The sequence below is a fragment of the Telopea speciosissima genome, chromosome 7 (assembly GCF_018873765.1).
Source record: "Telopea speciosissima isolate NSW1024214 ecotype Mountain lineage chromosome 7, Tspe_v1, whole genome shotgun sequence".
Taxonomy (NCBI): Eukaryota; Viridiplantae; Streptophyta; class Magnoliopsida; order Proteales; family Proteaceae; genus Telopea; species Telopea speciosissima.
The window spans coordinates 6740474-6764427 of record NC_057922.1 but is presented as its reverse complement, the minus strand read 5'-3'; the positions used below and the strand labels follow the sequence as shown (position 1 = coordinate 6764427).

At 36.7% G+C, this 23954-nt stretch overlaps 2 protein-coding genes and 1 non-coding gene across 5 annotated transcripts; 2 read left to right on the top strand and 1 right to left on the bottom strand.

The window, feature by feature from the left end:
* The first annotated feature begins 61 nt into the window (after window positions 1–61).
* On the top strand, window positions 62–7314 carry LOC122666881 (glycerophosphodiester phosphodiesterase GDPD4-like). The gene is made up of 8 exons (XM_043862975.1): window positions 62–307; window positions 2675–2761; window positions 3294–3391; window positions 4231–4291; window positions 4931–5011; window positions 5227–5319; window positions 6228–6317; window positions 6944–7314. The coding sequence occupies exons 1-8, from the start codon at window positions 89–91 to the stop codon at window positions 7235–7237; spliced, it is 1023 nt and encodes a 340-aa protein (XP_043718910.1). The 5' UTR covers window positions 62–88; the 3' UTR covers window positions 7238–7314.
* A 1147-nt stretch (window positions 7315–8461) lies between these two features.
* On the bottom strand, window positions 8462–8532 carry TRNAG-CCC. The gene has a single exon. It is a non-coding gene; the product is annotated as a tRNA-Gly (tRNA).
* Window positions 8533–9486: 954 nt separating this feature from the next.
* On the top strand, window positions 9487–22622 carry LOC122669568 (protein prenyltransferase alpha subunit repeat-containing protein 1). Of its 3 annotated transcripts, XM_043866357.1 has the most exons (10): window positions 9487–9669; window positions 12589–12993; window positions 14442–14552; window positions 14829–14919; window positions 19539–19607; window positions 19811–19888; window positions 20870–20962; window positions 21480–21530; window positions 21776–22012; window positions 22140–22622. In XM_043866357.1, the coding sequence occupies exons 1-10, from the start codon at window positions 9587–9589 to the stop codon at window positions 22260–22262; spliced, it is 1341 nt and encodes a 446-aa protein (XP_043722292.1). In that variant the 5' UTR covers window positions 9487–9586; the 3' UTR covers window positions 22263–22622. The 3 variants fall into 3 exon arrangements, with proteins under 3 accessions (XP_043722292.1, XP_043722293.1, XP_043722294.1); XM_043866358.1 differs by lacking the exon at window positions 19811–19888; XM_043866359.1 differs by lacking the exon at window positions 12589–12993 and having other exon boundaries at window positions 9488–9669.
* Window positions 22623–23954: the final 1332 nt, after the last annotated feature.

The following is a 23954-nucleotide window of genomic DNA, read 5'->3' as shown; positions in this document are numbered from 1 at the left end:
TCCCCCTTGGGCCTGGGAATATTGTAAGCCATGAACGTTTGAGTCCATTTATGATGCTTCCGACTTCACCAACGTCTTTCTTCTACTGATGATTTTTAAACGAGACGAGAAATCTCTCTCCCCTTCTCTATTCTTAAAAATGGCGAAGCTGAGACAAGATAGGAGACAACCCCAACGGCATGGTTCCTGGTGGAATTTGTTCTCGAGATCTTCGAACCGCAGATTCTTCCGCTTGCTTCTGATCCTAGCATTATTGGCTGTAATTCCCCCTATTTTTTTCCACTTCAGACTCAGGCGATTCCAGCAGGTTTACAGTTTCATCAATTCTCTCTCTCGCTACTTAGTCATTCATCTTAATTATCTGAATCCTAGAATTTATTGGATTATCTTCGATAGATCTTTCATGGTTCATGCTATTTGCTTATAAAATATTTCGTGTTTGTTAAACACTAGTAAGAAAATTCTACTACCACTTTGTGTGATCAATGATTATTGGCTAAAAATTAATTATACTTTGGTTTGCTATACTCTGTCAACTTTCTGTCTTTATATCAGATTTTCTTTAAATTATTTCCTTTTCTTAGTGGCTTATAATGAAGTTTCATGTTATCATATATTTCTTTCCCTGAGCAAGTTATAAATCTTCCACCCCCCCCCCCCCAATTTTCTTACAGGATTTGAACCCTAAGTAGAGAAAAATTGGCCATAATGGTTGCTGGGGACGCTGGCTTCAGAGTAAGTAATATGGAATGGAAGACCAGTTCCCACTCCCCAGTATTGTAGGTGTCTAAATTCCATAATTAGCTAAAACCATCAGTAATTCCCAATTGGATTCCATTGTCATGTTGTTACTGTTATGTGGAAATGGATGACATGCTCGTGGATAAGATTCCAAAACCTTCACATGTAGGAGACACTCTTAGATTTTCAGTTCTTCCTGGTCCTTTTGGTTCAGCATAAACAGGAACTGGCATACTCTATGCTATAAGAGATTATCTCCCCCATCCCCCACACACACACACAAAAAAAAGACAAAAAAAAAATCCACTAGGAGGTTTTAAGGTGGAAATGTATATCATTTACATTTCTTTATGTCCTTTTTCTATAGGTATATAAGTGCCAAGGTAGTTAATTCCCAATTACAATTGGGTTACATCAAGGATCAGCTTCAAGGCATTATTTGTTTTTGTTTATCATGGATGGTTTAACCAGAGACATTCAAGATGAGGTTCCTTGGTGTATGTTTTTTTGCTGATAGTATTGTTTTGGTGGATGAAACAAAAGCAGGAATTAACGCCAAGTTGGAGTTATGAAAATCAACCTTGGAATCAAAAGGTTTTAAGATAAGTAGAACGAAGACGGACTATATGGTGTGTAACTTTGGTTACACTAGAACGGGTAATGAGGTGGTGAAAATTGATGAGAGGGAGATTCCGCAAACTGATTATTTTAGGTATCTGGGCTCAATCATAAATAAAGAAGGTGATATAGAGGATGATGTTTCACAAAGAATTACAATAAGATGGATGAAGTGGAGAGGTGCGTCCAGAGTGTTGTGTGGTTGACGTATTTCTTTAAAACTTAAAGGAAAATTTTTTAGGACAGTCATATGACCGGCTATGATGTATGGTGCGGAATGTTGGGCAGTTAAGAAGCATCATATAGATAAATTTAGTGTAGCGGAAATGAGAATGTTGAGATGGATGAGTGGCAAAACTAGGACGGATAAAGTAAGGAATATATCAGAGCTGATTTGGGAGTAGCTCCAATACATGATAAGCTACAAGAAAGTCGTTTGAGGTGGCATGACCATGTTCAACGGAGGCCTGTGGACGCTCCAATATGAAGGAGTGATTTGATTCAAGATTGAAGGAACTAAAAGAGCCAGGGGTAGACCTAAAATGACCTTAGGAGAAGTGAGGAAAGATATGCATAGCTTAGGTCTTGTATCAAGTATGATCGCGAATAGAGCTAATTGGAGGGCAACGATCCATGTAGCCGACCCCATTTAGTTGGGATAAGGCTGAGTTGTTGTTGTTGTATATAAGTGATGAATTTACAAGGATTCCTAGTTTTTAACATTCAATATCATTGTACAAATCCACAAATTCGTGTTTGTTAAGCTAGCCGAGTCAGATTCTATAATGTGCATCTAATTTTAATTCTTATGTCCGTAGTTGTCATAGCGTCTAGGTAACTCAAGGCGTTAGAGGGGGCCTAGACTCAAGGCAACACCAACAAGGCGACCAAGGCGCCTGGACGCCTAGGCGTTGGCGATGATACCTTCGCAACTATGCCCATGTCTGTGGCCATCCATCATTATGTTAGATGGCAGTGAATTCAATTTCTACACACTACACTATTAAATGCACTGTACTGGGACATTAATGATATTCACAATCTTAATGAGGGCTGATAAATTTGAGTTTTTTATTTTTAAAATTCTCTTTGATTTGGTTGACCTTGTTTCATATCCGCATAGAACCCTTTTCTTTCAAGAAATTGTAAACTTTCACTTGATATGATTTAGTTCTATTTGAAATTTGCTCTTATTTGGTTATGCGGTTCGGACATGAGATTCAACTTCTTTATTTGGTATAGTTCATTTTGAGGTTTGATATGGAATTATTGAATGAGATTCTTGATCTTTATTTATTGATGCATGTTTTTGCAGATGCAACTGAGAAAGTGTGGTTGGCTAAATAATCCTCCTCTTGTCTGTGCTCATGGGGGTGATTCAACCAAGGCCTTTCCCAATACTGTATGTGTTGCATTTGAGGTGTCTTTGCATTTGTCAGCTCATATGTGTCAAGTCTTCTAACAAAAGTGTTGTTTCTGCTTCCAAACATCTTGATTATTGTTCTTTTGGATTCCACTTGTGCATATACAATTGTGCATGTTATTGTCTACAACCATACTTGCGACTCTATGAAGGTGCTGGTTCTTATATAGCTATTTATTGGTTTGTTTGCCCGTAGGTTGTACTTCTTTTGACTTCCTTGTTTCTTTTAATGAATTAATTATATGGAAAGGTAACCTTTAGTGACCTGCAAATGCTAATATGAGAAGGAGGGCGGGGGTGGACCTGAAATATGTGTTTCTATTTCTCATTTGAGAGAATCGCTTCTTCACATATGAGCGATTCCCTCTGAATCTTAATGTTAAATCCTTCAATGCCTTTGTTCATAGTAAAATTTGATGGCAGTTTTCCAAGAGTACCATATCCATGATTCTAATCAAATTTGTTGTTTTTTTTTAATCTTCTTTTTTCGTTGTTCCCTTTCTGCTTGCAGATGTCTGCATATCGTATTGCTCTTCTTTCTCAAGTAGACTGCATTGAGATTGATGTTTCCCGCTCTTCAGATGGAGTGTTGCTTGCTCTCCATGATAGGTACTATTTCAAAACTTTCTCTATCCAGAAATTTCCCCTTCTAGTTTTGTATGTGAGTTAGTCTGAAGCCAGTATGTTGGTTATTGTTTACACCATGGTTGATCCTAATTCTTTTAAATGCTTTTGCTTCATTTGGAAAAGCAAAAGTTTTAAGTGGTAGATTGAACTATGGTATTTCTAGAATCTTTCAGAACAATTACATTCAGTTTTACAAATGGAAGATAATTTGCTGTCATTGAGGGGGAAAATGAACAAGAAAAGTGTTTAAGGAGGTTATTTGAACTTCGGTTTCCCAGAAGGTTTACCTTCTTTTATGGTGACTGGGTATTGGAGGGTTCTGACATACTATTATAGTTTTTTTACATAGTCGAACCAACATGGAATGTTCTAAACATCAGTATTGCATTATATTTTGAGACATTGTCTCATTGAAACTGGAATGTCTTATCATGTGAGGAGTTGCTATAAGTTTTGCTCACCAACAAAGCGTTTATCAGGTTTTTATTACCTTTATTTTTATTTTTAAATTTAAACCTTTTTTCTTTTAGTTTTTCATAAAAATGAACCTGCATTATTTAATGGTTGACTTCCATACGTGCTTGGTATTATTTAGCTGATGAGGAAATACATCCTGTGATACTTATCAAAACTAATGAAGAAAGTTGTCTCAAAACTTTTATTTGGATAGAAAGGTACCAAATTCTTTTTACCTAGCAAAGATTTTAGTGAGGACAATTTCTTTCCGTTTCTTGTGTTATTATCACCTTCATATAGTTGAGTTATTACTAGAATTTTTTCTTGAAACCATTCGTAGACTTGACCTCAGATGACACAGGCAGGGATTTGCAGCGGATATCTGGTAACAACTCTGCAAAAGTTGGGCACTTGAGCATGAAAGAGGTGAGAACTTGCTACATAACTTGAAAGCTAACTAAACATAACATCTTCTGAGATTAGATACTGCTTGATAAAAAATATAAATAAATAAATAAAATAGCCGGTTGCTTTGGTATAATCTATAAGATGTTATTCAGGCACGATTGTGGAAGACTAATTGAAGAGTTGGAATTCATGTCTGGTGAAGCTGATTCTTGAATCTGGCATCATGAGTCCTCCTTCAAAGAAGCCCTAGTCTTCTAGATTGTATGAAGTAGTGTGCTTTTGGAGATGCTTCTTTATCCTTCTCCTGTTTTGCCCCTTTTTTTTTACATTCTCTTGTTCATGAAAGCATTTTTTTTGTTAATTTCCAAATTAAGTTGTATCATATTTTTTTTCTGGGTGTGAGCTTTACCTACATGAGAATGGGAATTTCCCTTTGAAAGCCTTGGTTGATTGATGTCATGTGGCTCTAGTTGTTTGGACTGTTTCTTTTCTTTTCTGCATCTTCCTTTATTCGTGCATTTTCTGATCTTTTCATTTATTAGTAATCTCAATCACTAGTTTGTTTCTTTCTGGGCTTTTGTTTCCTACACGGCCACGTAGGAAGGACTTCCCATATGTGTAATTTGATGGAGAATAGCTTTTAGTTTCTTGTTTTAGATAAAACAACTGGATGACAGACATCAGTTCCTACGAGAGTTTGATGATCAAGAAATACCTACGATTGAAGATGCTTTGAGGGTACGTCTGGAAGTAGTTTGCTTGTATTTCCTGTGTGTGTGTGCTTAATTTCCCTCACTATTGGAATTTTAATCCATGTGTTACATTACTCACAATGACCTCTTCTTTGACCATGTTTATAGGCTGACTTGAATTATATGAAGTGATTTTTTTTTTCAAATGATTTTCCATTGTGTAACTTACTGAGATTGATATTTGTTTTCATCTTCTTGCAGTCAGTGTCAAGGTCAGTTAGGCAGGTTATTCTGGATGCGAAAGTTGGACCTCCATCGTATGAGCAAGGTCTTGCACAGGACATTCTTTCTATTGTAAGCTCTCTCTCTCTTCCCCCTCCCCACCCACAGCTCAACTATTTGTTGTTAAAAGGAAAAGTAAAAGTAAAAATAAGAAGGTGGGCTTGAAGCTCTTGGTGAAGGAAACTTGGCTCATCTCTATATCCTCTGTGACGTGGCCATGGTGATTTGGTCATACTCCTTTTTTGGTGTGAGTCATGCAAAACGAAAGGACAGAAGGATATAATGTTCTTTATGCCTCAGGTCCCTTTCAGGAAGATGGAAGAATTTTATAAAAATGACACTATACAATTTTCTTGTAAAGAATGTACCTACTACCTACTGCACTGGATTAATTCTTCGGTAATACTTTAGTGCCTAGGCCTTGGTGAGGTGCTAGTGTGCTACAGGTGTGCCTCTCTGTAATTCAGCTCCTAGGTGATGTTATTTCACTATGATTTTGCTGATGAGACTGGAGTGTAAATTCAGAGCCACTGATTCCACTTGGTGTGCTATGAACCCGGGATCAGTTTGACTCAAATTACTGAAGGTTAAGACTGTCTCCAAACTCACCACTCCCAGGACTCCGCATAGGTGGGAGCAAGCACTGGGTAAATGACCCCCCCTTTTTTTTCACTTGTTGCCTTGTGCAATGTGGCGAACAGGCCCAACCCATGGACTTTTGTGACTTGGACCTGACATTTATCACAAACAAAATCTGGTTTGTTTCTATTAGGATGAAGCCATGCTGTATTAGATTTCCTGACCTGGCTTGCAACCTCTGGCAACTAGTGACATCTAAACCCTTCTTCTTTTCAACCGTTTATTTATGTTGGTGCTTCATTTTTTTTTTCAACTCACAGACTGGAGTTTGAATTTCATGTTCCTAAATGCTGACCTCTCTCTCGTTTAGTTACTGAGTCTTCTGTTACAATCTTTTGCAGGTGGAGAAGACACGATGTAGGAATTGTCTTGTTTGGGCTAAAAGTGATATTTTAGTTAGGGATGTAACTAATCTCTCATCAGACACTGCAGTAAGGTTTTTTAAAAGGGAACATACTGTTCTTTCCATTTCATGACCCTTTCTCCATTTGTTTTGGACATTGATTGGGGGGTGTGGTGGAACATATGATGGATTAAGGTGTTAGTTTTCAATCTTGACCAGTGAATTTGGCAGTTGGAAGAAAGAATCCTGTAAATTTGAATTACGTCATTGATCAAGTACCTGGGCTGTTTTTAGGAATTCTCAAGAGCTGTGATCTGAGTTTTCCATCGTGATGTCCCCAGTGTATCGGAGATTCTGGCTTGGCTAGACAGATGTAATGCCGGGGTTTCCATGGTCGGGCTTGGGCTTTAGTTTTTCTCTATACACTTGGATTGATAAATTGTCTTAAATCCAATTTTTATAGATGGTATGCTTGAGCCTGCTGTGTTTAGTCTAGTGGGGCTCAACATGCTGGTATAAAGACCATGCATCATACATGTTCAGTGACAAGGAATCAATTTGCAAAAGGGAAGTAAGGATAGAAGATCCTGTTAACCCATTTAATTGAAACTAGTAGTTAACTTCTTAGCTTGCCTCTAAAGCAATAGATTTTGGCCTGTGTGAATTTAACAATGCCTTCTTTCCTATCACTAAATTTATGGTGCCATTGTGCAGGTAGGTTACATTGTTATGAAGGATCCATCAACTGGTACTAGAACCAACTTATTGAGGATGAAACATGCAAGGGTTGTTGGTGTCTACCACCCTTTGATTGATAAGAAACTTGTGCAGATTTTGCGCGGGAGGAATAAGAAAGTCTATGCTTGGACCGTTGACTATCAAGTTTCCATGCGCAAAATGCTGTTAGCACATGGTGATGCTATTGTCACTAGCAATCCCACTCTTCTTCAACGGCTTATGCAGGAAATTAGGACACAATGTCTTGAGGAAGGATTTTCTTTTCAATGATTGGAATTTCCCCCATGTTTCAAACTAATTATTTTATTTTAGATGATGAAAAGTTTCCATTTATGGCTTTTTGAGCTTGTTGCCTTCTGTACTTATTTTTCTTTGTGATTTCTTGAATGGTGGAGCTACTGCTGACATTCGTAGGCAACTCTGAATTTTGAATTAAAGTTTTATTCTATGTTTCAGGGATTCTCTTGTTATTCCAAGGAATCGCAAATGCAATCAATTTGGTTGGAGTTCTACTAACTCAAATAAAAATGTTGCAGGAACCTGTTTTCCGGGCTCAAATTTATAAGGGTTTTGTTGAGACTTGGGGGAGTTTGGAATCATATTGGGTTTGGTGTTGGCTTGAGTCATGCAGTGGAATGAAGTCTTTATTTATTTGGCTTTCAATGCAAAACTCTCATTCCTTCTTTTGACATGTTTCTATTTCAGACGACCAGGGATTGTGCCAATTCCTTTCTCCAATTCCATGGGGTTGTGCCAATTTCCACTCATTGTTCCGTCTCTCACGGGTATCCCTACTAACTTTTCCAGATTCAACTAAACTTTAAGTTTTCATATTTCTTGAGTTACTAACAGCGTCTCAAAACACGGAATCAGGGATCGAATCAGCCAAAATCGGTCCTTAAAAACCTAGAATTGGCTTTTGAATATGAGAACTCAACAATTTTAAGGAGTTTTTTTTTTTTTTGGCATGAATCGGCTGGAACAATAGGAGTACCTAACCTTCTCATTTGTTTGCTGTATGATATGGTACAAACTAATAACTCATTGATTTCAGTCATTGAAAGATTGATGTTGTTTCTACCCAAAAAAAAAAAAAGATTGAAGTTGGCCCAAATGATATGCTAATCTGAAAACTCAATCTATACACTGAATAGCCCAGCAGCTGAGCGGCAGTGCAATTCTACACCAATATTAAGGTGGAGACCAGCCAATGGATGTCCTAACTCAGTCAATGGATGGAGCTACACTGTTTGCATAGCAGGGGGGGGGGGGGAGGGAATCATTTTTCTGATTTGGATGACCAGAGGACTTAAAAGTAGCAATTTGGGAAATGAATTCATTGAATGCTAGAGAACAGAATAAAATCCTTTTTGACTTGCTATTACATACAAGGCTTAGGACTCGGAATCGGGTGTGAGATCAGTTTTCATCGATTTCACACAGAACCCAAATCCGGTTCAAAACTTATTTTGCCAAAAATAGGAAAAAAATATCTGCGCATCCAGGGAATCGAACCCTGGTCAGTACCGTGGGAGGGTACTATGATACCACTACACCAGATGCGCTTTGATATTTATATTTGAAGGTAATTAATATATTATATTTATATTAAACACAAAAATAATTCACCTACGTTTGTCAAGCAAAAATGGACGAGTTGTAAGTCAGCAGCGTCCATTTTAAGCACCAGTGCAGCAGTCACGCACTGTCGTCGCGTTGATCAACCCCACTATCAAGGAGTAGATTTGCTCCTTGTTCCCTCTCATGAGCGTGATTTAATTCTAAGTTCCTTACTGGTAAGAATGTTTGTTTGTTTTACCATTTTTAAATAATTTAGGTTTTTTTTTCCCCAATCTTCCTTCTTGCTTCCCAGTTTCCCTTTCTTTTGTATCAGAATCTTTTTTCTCTGTAATTAATAATAAGAAATGAATATGGGATTGAATCGGATATTAGGCATTGCTGGGTGTATCTAGACATGCTAGAACTCACATGACTATTGGATGAAGCTTCTGAATTTATAGAGGCAATGGAGATTTAACCACCTCAATCCCATTCCATTCTTTGGAGGACTCTGCTGGGGATCTGTCTGTACGAGACGGGATCATAGTATGGACTACGTGTTTCTGGCTGCAATGGGATAGTGGAGAATGTGAGGGACCGATTGATGAGTGGATGACATTGTGGCAAGGGAAGAGCCTAGTTGTAGGTTAAATGAGGCAGAAAACATTGAGAGCTCATGCATTTCTAATTTGAACTGAACCTAACTCGGGGTTAGGAAGCAATGATATATGTCAATTTTGTGTAGGAGGGATGAGGACTTGTGGGTTCTCTTCATGTCTAGTCTGAACTAAAATATTCCACTTTGAATGATCGAATCCCCACCTCCGCGGCCCTTTTCCTTATTCGATTCTATGTTCTTATTCAATGGATTGACAATGTAACTGTGGTGAATTTGGAGAACTACCCAAATTCTGTAGATCAGAGTTTTTTACTCTGTTATTTTTTAAGGAAAACGTTGTTTGGAACCTGAGTCAACTCTTCCTCACTATAACTCTGCCACTTTCTAAATTTTGTTTCAGGAAGTTCAGTTGCTTCCATACGGAGGAAAACAAATTATAGATGATGATGGAGGAGGGTTCTCAAGAAGATACATCCTGTCTGTTGATGCAATTGGAACATATATTGGGATCTGACCCTCTTATGTGAGTTCAAAACTTCTATACGTGTCATCTTTAATTTTTGTCTATTTCATTTTCTGCCATTCATTTTTATCAATATAATAACCCCGCTGGTATTTTATCCTTGGTCTTTTTCTCTAGGTTGTACTATGTGATAGTTTTTAGTTTCCGATTCTTGATTAGGTTGAAAAAGGGGGAGTAAGAACTATTAGGCCAAGATTAGGTGTGTGTCGGGGACTAATGATGAACAATGATGTAATGGGGTTGCTATTGTTGAAAATTCTACATGCCATCATGACATGGGAGTGTTACTTAGAGGTGGCTATACTCTAGCAAATGTTCTATATTTACGTCGTTTCTTGGGTTTCACATTGATGCAGAGATGTACTGTAAATTGATTACGAGTATGGATATTTACTGAAAAGGAAAAACAAAATGAATTAAAAAAAAGAAGAGGCATTTGTAGGATTTCTAACAGAGAAATAGAAAGATATTAAAGAAAGTGACCCAAGACAATCAGAACTGAACGAAACTTTTGATAAAAGAAATGGTTATAAAAAACAGAGATTTCTCTCTATTTTAGAGTGGTGTGACTGATGGGATCGGTTGTAGGTGAGCAACTTAATTACCTTTAGGGAGAGGCTATGGCTTGTTAAGTGTTGTAAACATTGACTAATTGAATGAAAATTCTAAAGAGGAGATGCACTTCTTTAATATGCTTGCCAGAGAAAAGAATGGATGAAAACTTATGCAGAAAGTAGTTCTTCAATTGAAATATATTTGAAGAACTAGAAATAAACCAAAATTGATGATCAGTTGTTAAGAGTCAGGTGGAAATTATACTTGTGGAACTAGAAATATTGCAAGCTTGAAAGAGAAGTGAAGAAAAGAAGAAATTTTGGTTTGACCATCACATCATGGGAGGAGAACCATTTTCTAAACTGTGCTCTATATTCTGTTTCATAGGAATGAGAGAAAATAAAAAGAAGAAGAAAAAAAAACAAACTTGATTACGTGCTTATTTATAGCCCACAGATAGATCTTGAAACCAACCCTTCTTTAACTCAAAATTTCTATTCCGATGAGGATTCACCTCTCTAATTAAATATAAGAGAAACTAATTGTACATTTACCTAAGAAACCTATTTGGCCTCAAGCTTGAAGCAATTACATTTAGGTATGAAATTAATATGCAACCTCCCAAGCCAAACTCTAGTTCGTTATCTAACTAATTACTAAAACAATAAAAGAAAGAAGCCAAAAAGAGGCCCATGTGTGGACCTACTGGCTCATAGGCCTCACAAAAAGATGGTAATGGCTGGGCATATGAAGTAATATGAACCCAGACATCATTCTACATAGTATAGAGAATCAGGGATGCATGTGCTGGTTTGAATTGCAAACTATGATGCCTATATTCATCATTTTTTTTATTCTGTACGAAAACCGCATCATAGGTGTAAAATGCTGAAAACTCAGGAAGTCAGGATTAAAGCAACATGATAATTAGGGACTCGGTATGAGATGCCCGAGTTTGCTATGGCATACGCACACTGATTTCCTTCCTGTAGGGCAACTCTTAGAAAAGTTTAATATGCTTTAGATATGTAGCTTAGCAAGTAAAATACCCTGCATGCATTGAACTTATGAGTCTATGGTTGTGTTGTGGTTAAAATCCAGTTCAATACCCCTCAGCTCTTCTCCAATAATTACCTTGAAATATGGATATAATATTTAATTTCTTTTGAATGTTTTAATATAGAATTTTGGAAAAAAGTCTTTTTAGTTATTTACTTTCTTTTTTCGGGCTTCCCTATTAAAGTCTGTATACCACTCAGCAGATGCCAAAGCCAAACTATTTGTGTACTTACTTAATGCCATGCCTACATCTTCTACATGTAGCATGGCCCATTCATGTCCCATATCTTCAGCATTTGCTGCTAATTTTAAAGTGACTATATTTTAAGTCAAGCTAACATTGCATCCTGACTTCTTGAAAGTATTGGCAGTAACCATGTTATTCATAGGCACAATAATTTGCAGATTCGGATTAATGAATGCATCTTGTATAATCTAAAGTTCAATCCATAATAGCAAAAGAACTTTATTGGCTTTTTTGTGGTAAAAACCTCTAAACATGGGGGAAAACGTATTTGAAAATGGAAGAGAATACATATCCTTCCATATGTAATAAATCAATGATCAAGAATTTTAAAATTGTTTCTTGTGGAACACCCGTGGATCAACTTAGAAATCCAGTAGCGATAAGGTTTAACCAAATCTAACTACAAATTATATTGCATTCACAAACCCAAGAATGACACAGAAACATAGTTTAAAATTAATATCCATTTAACAAAAGTCACTGTAACCAATTCTATGAAGTACTTCAAGAGTTTGCGTTTGTCCTTTGCTTGACGCTTCCATATTCGGGCTTGGGAGTGAAAATATGATGAGTGTACTATTTTCTCTTCTGGGCATTATACCGTGCATCCCAAACTAGGTTGTTCATATTTTCCCTCTTAACTAAGTATTATTAGGTGGTTGAAATGCAAGATACCATAGTAATTTTACATGAGATTTGTTTAGTATCAAATAACAAAAAAATGGCATTTCTTCCTATGATGTCTAGTGTCTTCTGAGAAGGAGCAGAAATTAACAGTTGTTAATGTTGTGGAGGTTTGTTGTTCCTTCAATTGGGCAATGCACGCACTCACTTACACATGCACACACTCACACAAAAAAGAAAAAGAAGTTCCTCCATCCTTTTCGTAGCCATAACCTTAGGTTTTCTCACACCCTCTCCTGTTATTTCGTCCATGTTTCTGAACAGTTAGTCGTCATTCTTATAACTTATAAGTGCTATTAGTAGGAATTTTACTTCGAAAATAATTTGTATTTTTTTTAACTTGTCCAAATTTATTTTGTGGTGCTTACATCCAGTGATGAAGTAGGATTCGTTCATCCAACTCAGTTAATGGCATTAAATGGTGGCTCAGCAGGTTCGCTGGATGCATCTGTCAATAGTTTTCAACAATCATCTGATCATGTTGTGGACACTGATATTTTGGGACATGACAGTAATGTTTTCTGGACCAGAGATCATAAATTAGCCATTTCTACCCAAGCTCTTCTGCCCCTGCACAGTGCTGCTAAGCAGGCATTCATGACCGCAATCGGACAGTATAAGATGTTACACAACCTATGCCCAAAGACAGATATATTGGTAGATGAGACTGTGCAAAATAGATCTCTAGCTTCTGAAAACCTTCTTGAAAGTGAAGTCATGAAGCACAGCAAGGCTCTTTTGTTGCTAAGTTGTGACTTTGGTAGTGCATGGAATGGCAGGTTTTGTCTTTTTCCTTGTATTTCTTAAATGCGGCTTTGTTTTTCTGTTTCACTTGTAATAAGATACTACTTAACCTATCCAAAAAAAAAAAAAAAAAAGATAGTACTTATGTCCTGTGTTAAAAAAAAATGTTGGAAATGGATCTTAGATGCTTATAAGGTGGCTTTTCAGCTTGGATGGATGGTTCACTTTTGGATTTCTTAGAACATAAATTTTTCTTATGGGGAGCTCTTTAGTTGTTCAATGTTAAGAGGTACTTGTCTGAGAAATGCATTTATCAGCCCTTTTTTCATTTTGAAAAGGTAAGCATGATTATATAGGTTTATGAGGGATTACACCCTTGATTTGATAATCGGCATTGTGGATTGTATTGAATTTTGCATAGTGTTTTGTATGCTTAAAATAAAACTGTGTTATTTTGACCTATGCTAAATTAAAGATTGAAATTAAAATTAATGCCCTCAACTTAATGCTTCTGAAGCTCAAGAAATGCATCTGTGCTTCTGTGGTCCAATAAAGGAAACATGAAATGTTAGCCTTGACATAATTTACCAATGCTATTATGGGAAATAGTAGCACTATGATGGATTTAGTTACAAAAACCTCATGAACGCCCGTGTGTGTGTACACATGGGCTGTGGAATTTAAATTTTAACTTAGACAACTTTTCAAGGCCCATATGTGTACACACACATGGGCATTCCTTGGGTTTCGGAAGGAAACCCTTCTGGACCAGGGGAAAGTGCCAGAGACCAAAAGTATATTCAAAGCGAATGTAGAAATGTAATGGTGACTTTTGCATTATGGGTACAACTATTTTTCATTTTCTGGTTGTCTACCCACATGTGGGACATTGCCACGCATTTCCACACTTCTGGGGACTTCATTTTTCTTTCTTAGATTAGGGAAAGAAAAAAAAGAAAGACGGGTGAATGTCTAAAGCACTGCGTGCAGAAAGAAAATGTATTATATGTACTAGCATGAAGAATTTAATCATTATATATATATAAATTTGTCCACGTCACACTTTACGGTTGCCATGTTGAACAATGACATTTGTCCGTGTCCTTGTTAGATGGGATAGTGACCAATTCATGAAGACTTCTCAAATGCTATTTGCTACTGATTTTGCTGGAAAGCAGACACTGTTGCAATTGAAATCTTTAGTAATTTGAGATGTATCATGGATTCTCAAGTACACACTTAACAAATTCATCTCTATTAGCCTCCCTTGAAATTATTGAACATTTATACCATATGAAATTAGAAATGAGAAGTTTGTCGGATACTTCTGCTTTACTACCTGTTCATATTTTTTTGAGGCACGCACTTTTACCTAATGAGGAATAATTGTAGTTTACCAGCAGTCATGGGAAGTTACAATTTTTTCTTTATTATATATATAGCTGGTCTTGGTTATCCTACATAGTTTGTCTCTGTTATGCAGGAAACTGGTTCTTTCAAAGAAGCAACAGTTTTCACTGTTTATGGATGAACTGCTTCTGTCAGCTCTTATTCTTTCTTATTCGCCAAAGAGTGAATCTGCTTGGAGCCATAGGTAATGTTTAGAAAGCCATGTGGATCTCATGCAAAAAAAAAATTATAATCTCAACCCTTCGATATCCACTCCATTTGTCAATTTATCTTTTCATATTATTATTACTCATCAGATCCATATGAGGTGTTTATCTAAACTTACTTTCCATTTGTAATATTGAGTTTCTTATGTGGACAATGCCTCATTTTTAGGAGGCCTTTTGCAGTATCCCCCCCCCCCCCCCGGCATCTGTTTGAATGTCAAATCTATTCTTTACCACATCCCATTTATTGGCAGGCGGTGGGTGATCAAAACAATATCTGGAAAGTGCCCAAATCTGCAAGAGATGGTAGAAAAAGAGTCTGAGCTTGTGGAGAATATAGCTGAGGTTTATTTTTCAGCTCAGGAATTGGATACAATTTAATTTTAAAGGTTTACTAACTTTTTGCGTTTTGATGATTTTTAATTTGGTGTTGTAGTCTCGTAGCTTTATGGTTGTAATCAAGGTTTAAAGTATCTGTATCGGTATCGTATCGGAAAGATGATTCTAAGTGATGTATCATACCGTATCGGAGAAATGCAAGATATGCATGGATGTGCTTAAGATAATGCAAAATACAGTTTTGAAGCATAAAACACCTTATTATACAATATGTAAATATATAGCAGTTTGATGCAAGGATTTGAGTTGTTTTTACCTAATCTCATGAAGAAAAAAAAAAAGAAAAGATTTGAGCAACAAAAAAAAAATTGTTCTTTTTTCTAATTTTTTCTCTCCCAAATCTGTCAATCCATGATTTGAGATCTGTAAATCCATGAAACTTGTTGAAATGGTGAAGATTAGGGTCGTTTTTTATGCTAGATGATTTCTCCCAGCTCAGATTGAAGAGAAAAACATGATTTCAAGGCCTTCGGTTGCTCTTGGTTTCATATCTCACTCACGGTTTCTGTTTTGCAAGTTTAAAGGAGGCATATTGAGTGTAACTTACCTGTATCGATCAATACAAGTATTGAGTGTAACTGACCTGTATCGATCAATACAAGGATGATACAATTTTTTATTGTTTTACGTATCATGCTGGTACTGGATCATATCGAGGCCTTCCGATAATGATACGTATCCCGACACGATACGATACTTTAAACCTTGGTTGTAATATTGTTTCCACTAATGATACTTTTTTTTTTCGCTAGTTCTTTCATTTGTTATATTGATACCACTTATTGTAAATATTTTAAATTCTGCTCTCAATTACTATGATACTATCCATGGTTTGGCCACTATAGAGCATACAACTTAAACTTTTGGTTTTAATATTGTTTCCAATAATGATACTTTTTTTTTTTTGCTAGTTCTTTCATTTGTTATATTGATACCACTTATTGTAAATGTTTTTAATTCTGCTCTCAATTACTATGATACTATCCATGGTTTGGCCACTATAGAGCATACAACTTAAACTTTTGGTTTTAATTTAAGATTTGTTGTCCACTTGCTCTTGATATGGAGCATACAACTTAAGCATTGGTTTGAATTTATTACTTCTAATATTTCTCATTTTACTTATTTAATAAGCTGAGATGCAGCTAGTCTTGGTTATGCTAATTCACAAAATTAGTCTTAGTTGCTTTAGAGGAACGTAAATGTAGATGATATTATAATTCCTATTATTAGGAATTTTTTTTTCTTAAAAAAATTGTTATTATTGAATTTATGTGTGCTCAGTTGATGTAACATAGTGTTAATGGAATTTTGAGACTTTTCAGAGTTGAAGATTGTTGTCTTCTTTCCTTCCAACTATATAGTTGCAGTTGTAGTAGCAAATCTGGCCTTTGACTGTAGTGGTAGGTTATTTATCCAGCTGAGTCATAGTCAAAATTTCTTATCTACAGCGCTTGTATTTTCTTTTATTTTGCATCTGGTAAAATTATCTAACTTAGAGGGCGGACCTCGGCGCAACGGTAAGGTTGCTCCATTGCGACCTAATGGTTGTGGGTTTGAATCGGGAAACAGCCTCTCCGTGAATCAGGGGTAAGGCTGCGTACATTATGACCCTCCCCAGACCTTGCAGTGGCAGGAGCCTCGGTACAATCTTTTGGTAAAATTAACTAACTGAAGACCTGGTTATGGAATTCTAATCTGTTCCAGTGCAAGCTGGTTGAGGAATTCTGATATGTTCTAGTGCATATCTTGATGGACATTGTTGTTTTAGCATAGTATTGATAATTTTGATTGATTCTAAGGTTCTTTATAGAATATAGGTACTGGTTTGTCTGTTTTGGTTCTTTTCCGTGCCCGACTAAAGCTTTGTCATCAATTCATAGCTTGGCTTGTTAGAATGATGGATGCATCTATTTCTTGTTTGCAAATTTCATCATAACAGGGAAACAATTTGCTACATTTCTAGCATGCTCAACCTCAGTGCTGCTTTCTGTTTTTTTTTTTGACAACTTATTCTTGTCTGTAGCTAGTTCGTTGGTTAGTGGGCCTCTACACAGGATTTAATGTCCTTGATCATTTTTATTTTCATGAGGGTGGGCCTTGGTGCAAGTGTGCAATGGTAAAGGTTGCTCCACTGTGACCAAGTGGTCACGGGTTCGAGTCTGGAAACAGCCTCTTTGGGAAAGCAAGGGGAAGGCTGCGTACATTATGATCCTCCCCAGACCCCTCAGTGGCGGGAGCCTCGTGCACTGGGTACGCCCTTTAATCTTTTTTTGTTGCCATAAAAATGGCAAAATCAAAAGGGTGAAAACAAGGGTGCTTTGACATATTTTAAGCACTGTTACCTCACTATTGTAGTGTGGGGGCATTCTTGATCATCTGCTTGCATTTGACAAATCTGGTACACTTATTTTCTGTTCATGAATGTATCCTTGAAGAGCACCATGACAGAGAAGAAGAGCTTGAAAATAAAGAGATGAAAACTTGGTGGAAAGATGAGTGATTTGTTCAAGTATTGTATTCAGCGTCCAGGAGATAAGAACTGTTGTAATATGGGGTATAAGGGTAGAATTGTCCTTAAGGTTTATATTGTGTTGCCCTAGGAGCTCTATTGTCTTTGTACTCCACTACTCTTTATTATAAATAAAGGTGGGCTGTGTCTCATTAGACACAAGTCACAATCCCCAAACCATCATGGTATCAGAGCTTCCTGCCTGGTTTTAGGAAGTGAAATAGAAGACAAAGAAGTAACAAAGGCATGATATGAAGGTGAAAAAGACTCATACAAAACAACCTGAGAAATGGGGTGTTGCATACAAGCTCTAACTCCTTTACGAACTGCAATGGGCAAATCTAAAGAAGGATCTGAAAGAGATGGTGGAAAAAGATTACCTGGAGGTGGTGGATCCAATATAGGAGGAGCCGGTGGATTTGGAGCAGCTATGGTAGTGTCTATTTACGTCCCACGAGTGCGTTGACGAGTGTAGGTATGAACACTGGGTGGAATAACAACAGGCTGAGTTTCGCTTCCTTGGATTGGAATGGTAGACTCCCCCTGAATATAAGGCATGGGAAGAGAGAGAGTCATATCAAGCGTATCAGGCATATCGGCACTAACACAATATAGAGTAGTGGAGTACAAAGACAATAAAGCCCCTAGAGCAACACAATATAAACCCTAGGGACAATTCTACCCTTATACCCCATATTACAACAAGAACATTAAGAAACAAGAGGAAAAGAAGAAAGAAGGTAGCCAATTACCTTCTGAATGCTTGTTTGGTTCTTTCAAGAGAGTTCCCAAAAATGGAACATCCAAGAGAAAAGGAAGAACCCTGGTACAAAAATATCTCATCCCTTACGGAGGAAGAGCATTTTAACCATTCCCATACCTCTCAAAAATGTGCAAAAACTATATTCACTCTTCTTTATGATTACAAGACTACCTTTTTAATACCTTGTGATCCCAAACAATACCACCAACTCCCTGGGCTGACAAACCAACATGGTAGGAGTACATTGGCATTGCGTCCAGTCTGGTGTCAAACAGACCAGCCAATTTCCACCTACTACATCTGGCTGGGGTCAATTTTTTGAAGGTTACCTGATTCTCAGACTGTATTTGAACATGCACATTATCTTTGCCTACTGCAATTTTTTTAAGCTTTACATGATTGTGTCCATAGTTCGAGAACTCGTGAGATCTCGTCGAGTTTCTCGGTTTTTGGAAAAGCCGAGACGATACTAACTACGAGTCTCAAAAGTGCAATATCTTGGCGAGATCTCGGATATCGGTTTCGACCCATTTTTTTAACCCACCTACCACTTACATACCTCACCTAACTCGACAGAACTCGATATATCTCGATGAGATCTCGGATCTCGGGTTGACCCAAAGTTGAGGCTTCGAGTTGGAAAAAAAAAAATGCACCAACGCGGCGAATCTCGGCGAGATCTCGACTCGTCTCGGTTTTTCCAAGAGCTGAGTTGGTACCAAGACCCGAGTTTTAGTACCTTGATTGTGTCTCTATGGAGAACCTTCTAAGGGCACTTGGACATTTACAATCGTTAGGAGATGAAAGCACTTTCTACTGGTCTCAAAAACTCCTGAGGTTTAAATGTCCCCTTTGGATTATCAGATCATCCAATGGCTATGATTCTTTAAGTTGAAGAGTCTCTTTGCAGGACTCTTTGGGCCGGTTTTAATTTGTAACTTGGAGTGTATCTTTGGCTTAAGAACCTGATTATCCTAAGATATTGGAGGAAAGAGTTCTCCTAAGATAAACGTTGTTGTCATATTACAGTGAACAGATAAATTGATGTAACTCATTAACACACCCGAGAAATAAAATATGGACAGAAGTCACCTTCCATGTGATCTGAGAGATTTGTCCTTTGGTTAGGATTGAATAAATTGATGCATTTTTTGTTCCTGTCTTATAGCTTTACTTGGTCCTTTCTCTCTTTTTATTTTTTATTTTTTGGGTCTGGGTAGGGGGTGGTCTGATGAAGCAGCAGGAGAGAAGTAGCTTTATACTGATTGCAGCCCTTTTATTGCTTTGCAGAAATTAAAGATGAACTACCGTGCATGGTGTCACCGTTGCTGGCTCATTTCCTACATGACAAAGGAACAGGTTAGACATAAAGATTGTAGCACTTGCATTTTTAGGCTGCTCACCTTATATCAGAAAACAGATATCAAATATGCTTATATTAGTCAAACAGGTCCAGAGAAGTCATTATTCCCTTTTTATTTGACTTTCCTGGGGTTATTCTTATTCACTTGGAAGGTCCATTGGGTTGCATATGCTAAATAGATCTGGATGCATGCCTTCAGATGCTATCTGAGCTGAAGAAATCAAAACAATGGGCTGAATTGCATGTCGCAGATAACTGCTGTTTCCATTATCGCAGAGTGAGTTTGACATTTCAATTTCGGAAGTTTCACTTGTTATTTTGTGTTATTTAGTGTATACTAGTTATCAGTCATTTCCAATGTCTTAGACAATATTAAATGTTTAATTATCCAGATTGGTGTTATGGGCTATCAATACCACATATTAAAAGGTTTTTGGTTTCCTCCAATGTCCAGGGCCTTCCTCACCCTATCCTTTAACCACTTTCTTTTTATCTTTTATCTAAAAATAGAAAAAATAAAAAATACATGTTTGATGCAATCATCAGTTAATTGTGGCTTTCTTTCTTAATATTTAGTATAAAATGACTTATTATGTCCCACTTCTTTAGTACCTGAAACTTTTTCCATTATATCGATAAATTCTCTGGCTTCTCTCTCTCTCGTGATATGAGATTCTCTCGGGAAAGCTCTCACCACTGGATGTACAGTTGGATTGAAATTTGCTGGGGCAAATGCAATCATCCCATTCAAGTTGCAGATTGAGAGTGTTCTAATGGTAGGAGTCCCAGAGGAGAACCTCACCTTTCCTGAATTGTTTTCCTCTCTAATGGTCTTTCATTTTGTCCATGCCTAATTTCTTCTTAATGAAACTTTCCTAACCCCATACCTTGAATTCTCTGACCTTCAAAAGGAACCGCTATTGCAGTATGGGGTTATAACTAAATAATGTGTAAAAAATACTTCATAATTAAATCTCTCCGCTAGCCCCTCTTCTCTCCCCCTCCCCACTCCTCACCCACCCCCCCCACCCCAAAAAAAAAAGTGATTTGTTGCTTTTCTTGAATTGTAATTTGCCTCCAAAGAAACACCTCCTCTGCATAAATCTTTTGTGTTTTGGAGTTCTCTTTATAATTTATTCCCAGCTCTTATCTATCCATTGCATTGCACTATTGCAGTATGCCTTCCTTTTTCTTCTGATTACAAAGTGAGATGTTTTGAGGATTTTGTATTTCTTACTGTTTTTATTATTGTTGACAGAAATTGATGCTTAAGATTTTAGAGGACAGCTGCTCAAGACAGGATCCAGAATTTTGCTCCAGTCATGTGCCTGACCTTTATCAAATGTGGAAGGTGAGATTTATGTAGCATGATAAATGGAAGGATCATCCTTTAATATTTAAATTTTAATTATTGTTTGTTGTCTACTACTTTTTCCTGAGTTTTTTCTGACATATTTATATGTAATTTTTTTGGTACTTGGAACTTTTTTAATACTAAATGTTTTGATAGATGAAAGACTGGTTTTATTGGTTTGATTTTTGTACATGAAAAAAGAACCCAGTAATGTTGCAGCAAAATTTTTTTTACATCCCAATTATTTCTGTTGGTGATTAACTCCACTGGTCTTCAAGATACTCTTACTCTTGAATTATATTGTTTACCTATTTAAAACATGTATTCTGACCTGAGCTTCCTTTAGAAGTCCACCCAGTAGGCTTGATGTTTTTCTACTGAGACCTGCCATCCATGTTGCCAGTTATTTGATTTTAATTACATCCTGAATTTGATATCTGTGTCTCTCTCTCTCTCTGGTGGTGAAGTTGGATTTCGGCAGGACTTCTCATCCTATTGCCTGTGGTTTTGACAGGAGGAGCTTGACTGGGATGAGACTTTGATCAGGCGTTTAATAGGGAGAGAGGTATACTATTTAAAATTTTGAAGTGATACTTGATTTAGTTCTGTATCTAACATTAATCTTTAAGGGCGCATGGTTAACAAATGGTCATTTTCCTTTTGTTTGCTTGAGTTAATCTTGTTAATAGTAATTTCTTATTCTTTATTCCAAGGAAGTTCAGCTTTCAAGACAAAATGAACTGCAAGGCTTGAGTTTTCTTACTCTGTTGTAATTGTGGATACTTTTTGGTTTACCTATATCATTTTCAGGCTCTGTGGGTTCATCGCCGCATCCTCTCTCTGTGTTGGATAAAGCATTTTGTTTCTGATCTTCAAGGTGCATTTTGCCATTCCAAAATCCACCCTGGGATAAATCATGATATGCATTCCTTTATTTATAATGAGATGCAACTATTTCACGCATGCTTAGCTGTTTTGGATGATGAGTTTGAGGATGGCCAAGCACAGGCATCGTTTGCAGCTGCTTACATTTTGTGGTTGTTGAAGGTAGTGGAATTTTCTCCCTTCCCCTCCCGCCTCCCTTTTTCTTACACAGCATAGGTTTCTTATCCAAAACATGAAATTTTACCTTAGGCGTATTTTGATTTTTCTCCATTTCCTTGATTTGTACCAGCAAATTCCTCAATCTCAAGGTATCGAGCTTGAAGAGAAGCTAAGGGAACTAGGAGGCATCAAAACATTGCTAAATAAGTTATGCCCATATAGGACTCAACTTTGGGATGGTTTAATGAGCTGAGAAGGCAGATTTTACTGTTTAATGATGATGTATGAAATTACAGGGTTGTACTAATTAGTCCTGTCTACCATACAAGGAGCTCCTACATTATCACATTCACTTTACCAGTCAGGATTGTATTTATTATTTACATGAATTTGAATCCATAAATTATATCATTTTATAGAGCCAGATATCTTAAGAGTGACCCATTCCAAAATTATTAATTCTTCCAGCCTGATCTATCTTGTGATCTGAGACTTCAGACCAGTTATGCTAGTTGAGGATGAGGCAGATCTTGTTTAAATATTCGATACAGAGATACGCACAAATTTAGTTGACAATTTATTGTGGCATTTGTGAATTTGGGAAGTTTGTTAACTATACAGGTTCTTATTTTTTTCTCTATGCTAAAGGGATTGGGAGTGAAGTGCAATATGATCCTGGATCTCAAGTTTTAAATCCTTGTGTTAGGAAATGAATTCCACTGAAGGAAAACAGCCTTGAGGAGGAGAGACCTTTTATTGAAATGGCAGACTTATTGGCAATGGATACACATCATAGGTATAGTTCCAGATCCAGTTGCACATCATGGGAATGGCCTCTGCATTTCATACTCAAATTCGATTAAAACCCTATTAGGGATTTCTTAGTAAATACACATTAGAAGTTAGAACTGATCTGTCATCCCCAGTAATTAAGGTATATTTTTTTTGCCATCTTATGCATGCATTACTTTCCCAAAGCTCTATTGAAAACTTTCATAAAGATTCAAGCTAAAGACAAGAGTCCAATAAAAAAAACTAGGAGAAAGAACGTCACCTGGTCGTGCCAGACACGTTGCTCTTGTGCCCTAACACAAGATTGTTCTATGGGATGTGGTGGTCATTTCACATGCTTGTATCAGGGCGAATGGACGGCGTGTCTGGCGTGACTGGGTGGTGTTCTCTTCCCCCCCCCCCCCCCCCAAAAAAAAAAAAGAAATATTGTTTTTTAATTAATAGAGAAATGTTATATTACTTTTGGTGTAATTAATCCCTTGGCCTTAGAAGGTAGGGCATTGTTAAATTTATTGAAGATGAGTTTTAATAAACCCTTATTTTTTGTGATCCCAAAAATCAACACTCATATACTATGACTGATTCCAAAATTAGTAGTTTGCAAATTGTTTTTGGATATGAAATAATATTAAATTACAACTAATTTTGTCAACTTACCCCTACATAAGATTGTAGATTTTTTTATAGAGAGTTTATATTTCATATAGGCTAATTATTGATTATTTATATGGTTGCCTAAGAAATAATCCATTTTTTTCAAGAATAAAGACTGCAAAAGATCTTACAAGATTCAATCTTGATTTGTTGAAAGAGTGATAAATCAAAATGGTATCTGTTTTGGATAGTTTAATTGCTAAGGTGAGCACGACAGTTTATTGTTTACTAAATCAATTTAATTCCATTCTAGATATTGTTGAATGGTTCTTTTTGTCGGTTGTTTTCTTGTTTACTTTAATTGCTATGCGTGTGTGTGATGATTTACTAATCAAATATTAAAAATCTATAAAATTCTATTTATGTTCTCATGTGTTCTTTATTGATGATGGTTTAAGATAAATTAAATCTAGAGAAACTAAAACTACTAATGAAGTCCACCCTATCACAACCTCAAGAAGAGAAGGATAAGATGAACATCATGAACATAAAGGGCCAT

What these genes read in the sequence shown, in the direction of transcription:
- LOC122666881 (XM_043862975.1), top strand. Translation starts at nt 89, where the DNA reads ATGATTTTTAAACGAGACGAGAAATCTCTCTCCCCTTCTCTATTCTTA. An exon ending in GGCACTTGAGCATGAAAGAG is followed by an intron (nt 4,292 to 4,930) that starts GTGAGAACTTGC and finishes TTCTTGTTTTAG; the next exon opens with ATAAAACAACTGGATGACAG. An exon ending in CGATTGAAGATGCTTTGAGG is followed by an intron (nt 5,012 to 5,226) that starts GTACGTCTGGAA and finishes ATCTTCTTGCAG; the next exon opens with TCAGTGTCAAGGTCAGTTAG.
- LOC122669568 (XM_043866357.1), top strand. Translation starts at nt 9,587, where the DNA reads ATGATGATGGAGGAGGGTTCTCAAGAAGATACATCCTGTCTGTTGATG. An exon ending in GGTAGTGCATGGAATGGCAG is followed by an intron (nt 12,994 to 14,441) that starts GTTTTGTCTTTT and finishes TCTGTTATGCAG; the next exon opens with GAAACTGGTTCTTTCAAAGA. An exon ending in GCTGTTTCCATTATCGCAGA is followed by an intron (nt 19,889 to 20,869) that starts GTGAGTTTGACA and finishes TATTGTTGACAG; the next exon opens with AAATTGATGCTTAAGATTTT.